Source organism: Lycium ferocissimum, chromosome 12 (genome assembly GCF_029784015.1).
Source record: "Lycium ferocissimum isolate CSIRO_LF1 chromosome 12, AGI_CSIRO_Lferr_CH_V1, whole genome shotgun sequence".
NCBI lineage: Eukaryota > Viridiplantae > Streptophyta > Magnoliopsida > Solanales > Solanaceae > Lycium > Lycium ferocissimum.
This window is the reverse complement of record NC_081353.1, coordinates 25,577,233-25,588,200: the sequence shown is the minus strand read 5'-3', so window position 1 is coordinate 25,588,200 and position 10,968 is coordinate 25,577,233. Positions and strand designations below refer to the sequence as shown.

General features: G+C 36.6%; 1 protein-coding gene across 1 annotated transcript in view; it reads left to right on the top strand.

Annotated features, from left to right (window-relative positions):
- Positions 1-5,769: 5,769 nt before the first annotated feature.
- LOC132039149 (uncharacterized) overlaps positions 5,770-10,968 on the top strand; it is a 12,337-nt gene continuing 7,138 nt past the window's right edge. Inside the window, 1 exon segment of the mRNA XM_059429690.1 lies at positions 5,770-6,066. Within this exon segment, the coding sequence (XP_059285673.1) occupies positions 5,770-6,066 (297 nt within the window).

The window sequence follows — 10,968 nt, the reverse complement described above, 5'->3', positions numbered from 1 at the left end:
AAATTTAAAAAACCCCTTAATCACTAATCAAATTTAGTCACCTCTACTCAATAATTAAAACTTGAATCACCTTCCTTGATTTTAAAACTAAAACATCACCTATAATTAAATGCCCCAAGATACTTCGTGTCCACACGAAGAACATGAAGCTGGAAGAGGATGTTGAATTGGAAAGCGTCGCAAGGGACACACAAGGTCATGTCAGTGTTAGATAGTCTATATCTATATATAATATAAAGCTAGGCATAGACAAGATAATGTGATACCTCTTTATGGCTTAGAATACCATTTATCTTTTTTCTCCTTTTATTGACCTTTTCCCTCCATTTATCTATTTTATTTTATTTTTAATAGCTCAAAAAATCTTTATTTTCAATTAATCAATTTTCCTCCTCCCACTATAATTGTCTTCTTTATTAGATATCTTAACCTAATATGCCTATTAATGTGTTATTCTACCTTTTCCCCTCCCCACGTTGCTATATCATCTATTAATAATCTCATTTATTTGACATTTTCTTGGTTCTAAAGAGTCCATATCGAAAGAAATTATGCCGCCGGCATTCTTTGATTTTTGGATTTTTTTTGGTTAAATTTTTTCTTATGTATCTTTCTCTTGTATATTGTATATTTAGTTTTAGTATGTGTGTATTGCCTAATATATTTGCTTTATTAGTTGTACTTAGGGGTGTACAAAGTAAACAATTTATTAAACCGCATCAAACCGATAAACCGAGTCAAACCCGAGAAAAAAACCCGACTAGTGGTTTGGTTTGACTTGGTTTGGTGTTGGAAAAAAAAAACTTCGACATAATTGGTTTGGTTTGGTTTTAAGCTAAAAAAAGTCAAACCCGAACCAAACCAACCCGACATTACATGTATTCAATTTTTATAATATTTTATACATAAAAATATTTATTTGTAATGTAATTTATAAATATTTGTGGGATTATACTGGGCTTGTTGTTGTTGTTGTTGTTGTAATTTATAAATATTTCTTAAATTTTTTCGTAGTTTTTTAATCTATTATCATATTATTCAAGCTTGAACTTAGAATTTGGAAGTCAATAAGTTATATATCCTATGGATGTTAGGAACTCAAATAAAGTCCAAATCAAAACCAACTCAACACTAATGCTAACAAAAGAAATTCAATTTACCACTAGGAATGACAATAATATTGGATATCTATTCTTTAGTTTTGCATAATTGATTTAGAGAGTGAAAATACATAACTTAAGTTTTTTTTCTTTGTCATGTAATTAATACTTATTAGCCGTACTTATTTTAGCATGACTTAATATTTTTAGATTATGGTCATTTTCTTGGCTTGTTAATTAGCAATATTTATTTTAACCGATTTTATTAGCTTTTTGTTGAATATTTTAATACAATGTCATCACTCTTCTCACATTTTGTGTGTTTTCTTAAGAAACACCTTAATTATATAGTTATATCTTACTAGGACTAAAGAAATATTTGAAGTAAAAGTTATATGTTTTGTATCAAGACTATAGCGGAAAACCCGAAAACCCGAGAAAACCGAATAACCGAGAAAACCCGAGGTCAAAAACCCGAATTATATTGGTTTGGTTTGGTGTGTAAATTTAAAAACCCGATGCAATTGGTTTGGTTTGGTGTTTAAAAAATCCGAACCAACCCGGTCCATGTACACCCCTAGTTGTACTTGTATACTTTTTGAGAAGAAATATTAGTGGTAGAACGGTTTTGGGTAATATTGAAGTGTCTCTAACGAACGAATGGGGCGCGCTTTGGAAGATTATAACTCATGTTTTGTATCTCCATCAAAATAAAATATATGGCTTGCTAAAATTTACCGCATGCAAAGGTATTTCCTCTTTTTTATAGTTTAGGTATTTAAATAGCTTATTTGATACGTATTGTCGCTTTGATATTTTATTTTCTATTTATTCTTTGCTCATTATTTTATGTAAGTATTCTTTTTTCGGAGGACACAGAGAATGATAAATTATTCACGAATAGTAATATTGAAAAGAAAATTCTCTCATCATGTAGACATTAGTTGCTATTTCTTTCATTGCCATTATTAATACCAGAAACTACGGTTGGGTCTTAGTCTTTGAAAAACAATGTCAGTGAAATTATTATACTTTCTTTATATAGAAAGAATTAATTGAGAAAAAGGATTCAAACTTAATTTGGTTATAGTTAAAGTTTCAAAATTTAGTTCCAATAAAGAAAAGAGTGAATTGTGTTCAAATAATTTTTCTAATTCGAATAAACTTATTTTAAGTAAACGAATATACACGTTGACAAGATTAGAATATATTTCATGAGCTTTATAGAAAGTATCTTCCTTGCAGATTGAGAGAGAGGGTGAGAACTAAGAAGGTACAGTCTCATAATGAAAATTTTCACCTGTGAAGTCCTCTTTTCTTCTTTACTTTAATTCCTTTGAAAATTATTTGGCATAAATTCTTTTTAATCACTCTGTCTGAAATTTGATTTGTTTGTTTTTGGTTCACTAAAGCTTTTAAAAACAGATTCAATCTTAAATAATCAATATTTTCTGAAGTAAGAATGGAGTATTTTAGAAAGTAAATTATGCTTTAATTAATATGACATAAATTTTATTCTTTGCTTAGTTGATTAGTTGTTCATTTTTTTTTAATTATTTAAATAGACTAATATAAGCCAAACGAGACAAATTGATCATTCAATACACATACACACACTATTGATGACACGGGAGATATTTTGAGATTTTAATTTTAGCCTTTTTGTGATTGTGCTTACGTGCATATGTCTTTTTATTTCACTAAAAGATGTTGGTGATGTTAATTTAACTTTTGAAAAATACATGTAGGCTGAATGTATAAACATGTACGTTTAGTTTATCTAATGACAAAAAAAAAAAAAAAATTAAAGAAGACTTTAGATTTCACAAAATGTACTTTGTTATTATTTTAGAATTTTGGGTGCCAGAAAAAGAATTGTTGAATAAGGTCATTCATGACCGCGCGAACCGCGGACAAAATTCACTAGTTTGTAATATAAAAGGTTTTAAATTGAACAAACACATCAGTTCGTGAAAGAGCATGTCTATTCGTGAAAGAGCATCTCTTAAGTTCTTTAAATATAAGGACACTATTGAAGTAGAATAAGAAAATCTGCAGCTATAATCTAGGCTTTATTGTATCCTGAAGAGAATTACTTGTATTTTCTCCAATATATATACAGGCAATATCTCTTTAAGGAAAGTCGATTTATCCACCCCTCAAAGCCATTTCTTGTACGATTATGTTTACCTATTTTTCTAACAGTCAGGGCTGATTTAGCAACGTTGACTATTGAGGGCCCGCACTTCAATGCATTAGGGAGAAGATGGATGTGATTAGGGGCGGATCTAGGAGGGGCTGAGAGTGTTCACCCGAACCCCCCTCACAAAAAATTACAGTGTATATATAAGTATCTTTTTATTATATATATAGAGAGATTTTGAATCCCTTGAACACAGGACTAGATAATGGCTTAGTGGTTAAAGGGTTCAAAATTCATATACATACATATATACATACATAGATGTAACCTAAGTTCAAATCCCGGATATGCCTTTGGATGTGATAGATTTTGAATTCGTTGAACACAGGACTAGATATTGGCTTAGTGGTTAAGGGGTTCAAAATTCACGTTTAGGTTCCAAGTTCAAAACCTTCATTTTTATTTTTCGAACACCCTAAGTTCGAATCCTGGATATGCCTTTGGATGTGATTGACTTGGAAGATGATAGTGTTGATGCTGAGATGCTCAATTCCATGGCAGTTAGTAATGAACACTTCAAGGCTGCTCTAGACAATAGCAACCCTTGTGCTCTTTGCGAGACAGTTCTTGAAGTTCCAAACTTTCGTGGGTTGACATTGGAGGGCGCGAGAGTTTCAAACGCGAGGTTCAAGAGATGGCTAACGAAAGCTAAGCAAAGTGTTAGGATCGATTCGGATAATTTGAACTTTGCGAAACAATGGTCACAACAGTAAAGTATTCATTTGACAGAAATCACGAGGTGTACTATGCTTAACATCGCCTAAGTTTATGAAAGGTTAGGCTGAGTGACAGCAAAATGACATAGTGTCACGAGCCAAAATCACTTAAGTCGTGATGGCAGCTACCAATGTACAGTTTTAGCCAATTTTTGTTATTAATAGATACAGTGTCAAAGCTCGTGAATTGCTCACAATGTGGTCTGGAGAAAGTGAAGCCAATGCCAGAGAGATTTTTGACAAGGCACGCCAATATGCACCTTGCATTCTGTTCTTCGACGAATTGGACTCAATTGCTATGAAGAGAGGAAGTTCAGTAGATGATATGCTGGTGGTGATCTTTGATAGAGTCTTGAATTAGTTCCTAACTGAAATGGATGGAATGATAGCAAAAAAAATCGTTTTCGTGGTAGGTGCAATTAATAGGTGAAAGGAAGAGCATTTTTAGCCCGAAAATTAGCTTTAAAGGCAATTAGGGTCCAATAGATGAAAAAAAGACAATTTTAAATTATTTTCGACTTAGAGACATTTTTTGTCCTTTTCCGCTAGAAAATGATGAAACAGAAGATAAAGGAAAAATCAAACAAATGAGAATAAATTATAAGACGTAATACATGCTTTAGATATAACCCAACGTCAATGTTTAATGCAATTACCACTTCCATATTGACAAACGGGTAAACCAACGAAAGAGGCATACAAACTGTTAGAATATGCTCTAGTTCCAGTGGTGTTACTTAGTCTAGTTTAGTTTAGTTGGGCACATTTCAATATCTGTATTCATTTATTTGTAATGGGCTCGGCCCGCATATGTAAGTGGTGGACTGGATCCAATATAGGCCCAAGAGGCTCTTGTAATCAGACACAAGTCATTTTTTATATTTTATAAGAGAAATAAAAATTCTCTCTCTACTCTTTTCTCCTCTCATAAACCGACTTAGTCTCAATTTGTTTTCATCAATTTTCGTCATGGATTAACCAAATTAACATGGTATCAGAGCCTAGATCCGTGTAGATCGGAAGAATATCTACCGATTGATCTTGAGCTCATTCGATTTCGTTGAATATTTTGTATTCGAAGTTCAGTTCTCCGCTGCAGAATTTTTGGTCATGATTTTATGACGGCACTTAGTTTTGTTGACATATGATGAGGTTAATCAAGTGATTTTACTTTCATTTGAGACATTTTGCTCGATTTATCAGTAAATCTAGGGTTTGTTCTTCGCCGGGTTCCTTTCTTCGTAGAATTCTTTGGTTTGCTTTGGTCTTTCTCGAAGCTGCTGTGTCTTCTGAGTACAAGAAAAGTGGTATTTTTCAACTTACTCAACTTATCTTTGTATTTCTGGATACTTACTATTTCTGGATAGTTGCTCGACTGATTTTTTTGTTCTCTTCATATTCGCATAATTTTGTTGATTCGTTGCTTCGCACATCTAGTTTAGCTCCTCGTAATAGTGATAGTAGTCCCTTTGCGACGATTTTCCGTGGTTACATTTGCGTGAGTACGAAACAATGCCTAATTACCGAGAACAATAACGCCAATTCTCATTCGGTTACTAACACTGCTTGCATCTTGTGCTACGTTCCATGAGGATGACTGCCACTCATCCATGTCACCAACTCTATTTTCACCCTTCAGATGTCCTAGGAGTCTCTTTGGTTCCAGTGCCATTTGATGGGTCTGGATATGGAAGTTGGAGACGCCACATCCTAGTTGCTCTATCAGTTAGAAATAAGTTGGATATGATTGATGGCACTTCTCAGAAACCTCCCTCAACTTCACCTTTGGCCAGACAATGGCAATGTTGTCTCCTGGTTGAGTAACTCACTAACCAAGGATATAGCTCGTAGTGTTGAGTACTCAGAATATGCTAAAGATATTTGGTCTGAGTTAGAGGATAGGTATGGCAAAGCAGATGTTGCCAGAGTATTTGAGCTTAAGAAAGACCTGGCACATATATCTCAAGGTTTCCTTGACATAGCTTCATATTTTAACAAACTCAAGCAACTCTGGGATGAGATTGCTACTTTTTCTTTCAGTGGTGTTGTTATATCCCGCATTTTGTACATTGGGATAATCCGAGCTAACCATGATAAGTTAAGAACAAGACTATTCCGGGATACGAGGTAGAGACTTTTAACCTCCGATTTTGTTTTAAGACACAAGTTGCTTATAATTTATTGGTATGGAATATTAAGAAAAATTTGAGGTTAAAAGTGAATATTGGAAAGTTAATATTTCATGAACACAAAGGCCAAGTGGCCGTCCAAGGTGTGTGTGGGCCATGGGCCACATGTGTTAATTATATATGTGTATATTAGATGATAAGCAAGACTAGTAGTCATCTTTTTCAACACTTAGAAGCTTAGAGAAAAATTGAGAAGCTTGGAGAAAACAAGAGGCCATATTCGGCCATAGCTAAGAAAAATTGAGGTCCAAAAATAGTGATCAAAAAATTATTTTCTTCTAGCAAGTCAACCAATTGGAAGGTCCTCTTTAACGTGAGATAGTTGTTGGAGCAATCAAACCATTGGTTGTGCCATCTACAACCCTAGCCAAGTAAGAAGATAAGTGGAAAAAGGTAAGGTTTAATCCTCTTTTTATATGTTGTGGATGGTTGTGTATGTTGTAGTATGTAGAAATGAATGAAATCCATGAAAGTATGTATGTTGGGTTGTGGCCGTGTAAGTATGTGTGGTGTAGAAGTGATGAATTAATTTTATTTGGCATTTTTGGTTGATGTTGTTATGGATTCTATGTTGATAATGAAGGTTTAATGATTCAAGTTAAAGTTATAGTCGTTTGTGGCTTGTTGTAGGAGCTAATGGAATTTTAAGATAGTTTCTTGTATTTATGAGAATAATGTTGTTAACGTGTGGATTATTGGTGTAGTTCATGAATTTGGAAGAAAGAAATGTGTTGTCGTTGTTCTTATGGAGTTAGGGAAGTTTCGGGTGGAAGGGAGTATTGGTTGGCTTGTTTTGAATATTGTGCGGATTGTTTAAAGTGTTCTTGAGTCTTGTTTGAATGGTTTCAGATTAGTACTTGAATGTGTGAGCATTGATCTTAGCTTGAATGTATGTAGTTGAATTGAATGTAAATGGAATCTTTGTCGAATTATGTAGAAAAGAGTTACTAACGTTAGAATGCATTTTGAATTGATTGCTGATGTTGTTAATATGGTTGTTGGTATTGCTGTTGATGATTTGGCCAAGTTGAATTCTCGGGGTTGTTGAATTTACAGGGGAAATGCTGCCCAAATTTCTGTAGATTAAGTTCTAGTTTGGGATTGAATTCCTAAGTGCCTGTAGCTAATGTTGGTATTTAATGACGTTATTGTAGATCTTGGGAAGCCCGAGACTTAAGTTCGGATTAGCTTAGGAAGCGGACGAGGTATGTAAAGCCTAACCTTTCTTTCTTTTGGCATGTCTTAGTGGTAAGTAGGCTAAGATACGAGCCTCGGGGTAACTCCATTCTTAAGATCCGAGCTTGTATACGATTCTTATTCGCTTCTTAAAGTTGACTCTCTTAATGTAGTCGAACTAAGGTCCTTACGTTTTTATATGATTGGATTTCAAAAGTTACAAGAATTTTGTTTTTAAAGATTATGTAACTACGAATGACCGTAACTTTCATAGACGAGCTCGGATCGCTTCGAAACGTTCGCGGAGATTCTATAATGAATAATATCTCCAACTTTCATAGGCGGGCCCGGATTGGTTGAATACGAGTCCGTGGGCCCCCAAGACTTTTCTATGTTTGGTTCTAACGACTTTTTGAAAGAACTTACATGACTATCGTCTTAACCCCGTGTGTTGATTACTTATTTATCGTCGAGTCCGGGTGATGATTTATATGCATATGATTTTGATACGTATCTATGGTTTCTAAAGTTTTATTTGATATGTTCCGAGCGACGTTCGGAGGAAACTTGATTTGACTATTGTCTTGGTTTTTAAATGATGGTTCGTTTTGATTATCCTATTGAGTCTTTGAAAATGTTTTAAAGCGCATATAGTTTCTCACTACTCTGCTCGTGCATACTGTTATTACATCTTTCGCCGAGTCCCGGGCCGGTTATGTCATCGTGCGCACTATGCTATATTCCGAAGTATGATGTGTTTCGAAGTATGATGTGTTTTGAAGTATGATGTGCTCCAAAGTATGATGTGTTCAAGTATGACGTGTTCAAGTATGTGTTAAGCCTGAGTATGACGTGTTACGCAGTTATGCAATATTCCGAAGTATGATGTGTTATGGCGCCAAAGACTTGGGTGGCGACCATGTTCCGTCCGTCGAGTCCCATAATGGGCTCTGGAGCATGATACATGACATTGATATGCATGATTTGTATTTTCGTGAGTAAGCATTTTGGCACCCCGATTATTATATTTGTCTTCCGTACCTCTTATGTATGATTTGTATTTCGGCGTGTGCACTTTGCTATTCTCGTTATTATGCCCACTTTCCTCGTATTCCTTACTTCGGTTATGACTCCGTTTTCCGTATTTCATGCTTTGCATACTCGCACATATTCCGTACCGACCCCTTTCTTCGGGGTCGCGTTTTCATGCGCCTGCAGTACGTACGAACGTCTTTGGTGGTCCGCGCTTCCAGGGGACATTCATTCTGCCGTCTTGGAGCGCTCCCTTGTCCGGAGCCCATATTTTGGTACAGATTCCTTTGTCGTATATACGTGTGATTATTCGTGGCACGGCGGCCCCCGTCCCGTCATATGGTTCTCGTGATTACACCCTAGAGGTCCGTAGGACACGTGTACGGGTTGTGAATAGTTACTTTTCTGGCCATGTCCGAGTGATTTATGTTTTGTGCGGTCCTCACGTGGCAGCCTTGTCGGCTGCATGTATATATATGTTTTGACATGTTGTGTATATTATGACAAACTTTGCCGGCTTCGTGTGTATATATGTTTATATGCTGCGGCATCGTGACGACGTCCGATTTTTTGTATATCTATGTTATTGTGGCCGCTAATTCTATGCCAAGGGTGTGTACGAGTGCCCGGCTCGGCACTAGTTACGGCCTGGTGGTTGGGTCGTGACACTGTGGAAGGTTTTGGAATGTTGGATAACTCTCAAGAACTCTCTATAAATGTGGGTAAATAAGTGTGGAAAGTTAACGTGAAAAATTGGATCCTTTGGGGTTTAAAAAGGGCTGAAAATCGCCCCACTGCTCCGTGTTGCGGTGAGTATGTGACACCACATACTCAGTATGCGGCCGCATACTCCCTCCACAACATGGGGGTGGTGTTGGGCAGTAAGCTCAGCCAAAATGGCAAGTTTTTGGCCAATATGCGGCTCAGCATACTGAGTATGCGGCCGCATATTGCCCCATTTTCCCCGATTTGGCGAAAATACATTCTTTTCAATTCGTTTGACCTCCAATTCTTATGGAACTTTCTTGGAACTTGTATAAAATTTCATTAACTATATAAGGGGCTCTATATCTCCCTCTAAAGGTGATGCTAAGCAATGTATTACTCAAATGATACGAAATCTTCCCAAAACATGACTCCAATTTCAATTTCTTCAACGAACTTACTTTCACCGATTCATTTGACTCCAAAACCTTAAGGTACATACTTCAAATTATCAAATACCCTCCTTAACCTGGTAAGGGCTTCATGTCCACTTTAGGCTTTCATTAGTTTACTCATAATGCAAATGGCACGAAATTTCCAAAGTGTAACAGGATATATATTGAGACTTGGCATACTTGGGTTTGGATGCTTCCACCTAGGTGATGACGGATACTTGTTTCTATTTTTGTTTGACTTATACTTGTTGATTTATCTCCCTATCCTTCTTTATTATCTGAATTATGTTAGTTATACTTAGTCAGCCGATGATACCTACCAGTACTGTGGTTTTGTACTGATCTGCACTTGCTGCATTCTTTTATGAATGCAGAGTTCCACGTTAGGTCTGCTTCATTCTCCCGTGGTTGATAGTTGCCATCGCATGTTCTTCGAGTTTCCAGGGTGAGCACGAGACGTTCGCTGTCTTGAAGTCTCTTCTTATTATGTCTTGCTTTTCCATTCTGAGACATAGACAGACGGATGTATTATTATATTCCGTAACTTGTATATATTTCATTTTGATGCTGTTATATTTTATTTCTATTATAATTTCCTAAGACTTACGTGATTATTCTATTCCGCGTAATTTATTTATTTATAGGCCTTTACCTATCATTGGGTTGAGAGTTTGCTTATCGAGGTAGGAAAGGTAAGTGCCCGCATAACTTAGTCGAAACGGGTCGTGATAAGTTGGAATCAGAGTGTCACGACCCAAACTGATGGGCCGTAACAAGTGCCCGACCACTACTGGCCAAACACTCCTATGCTTGCATTTACTGCTCACTGACTATCCTGGGCCCATACACAATCTGTAACTGAGCTGTATTGTCTCCCGAGCAATCAACATAAAAGACACCGTATTGGGAACTCACGGCCAACGCATACATATAAACATAAACACTGAGAATAACAACGTGAGCTGATTTGCCACCACACATATATACTGTACAACAAAATACACGCCGACGAGGTCGCATAATATCACAACTACATATCACTGCCTACGTACCTCTATGGAGTACAACCGTAGAAATAACAGGATAAGGCCCCGCTCGCACCCATATATGTACGTAACCGAATAGCGTACCAAAAGGACCGAAGCTCCGGATCAACCCGAGCCGTACCGACCGCCGCCGAGGGGAGTGTCCCATCGCCGTGAATCGTCCGGACGGTTACCCGATCCTCGCGGGCATGAACGCAAAGATCCACAAGAAGGGACGCGCACGAGTAATGTACCGAGTATGTAAGGCATGAGTAGTAACATATAAGGGACAAAGTATGAACAATAAGAGAATGGAAATATAGAGATATCGGAGTAAAAGAATAACCCGAAGGAGCGCCCCCCAGGG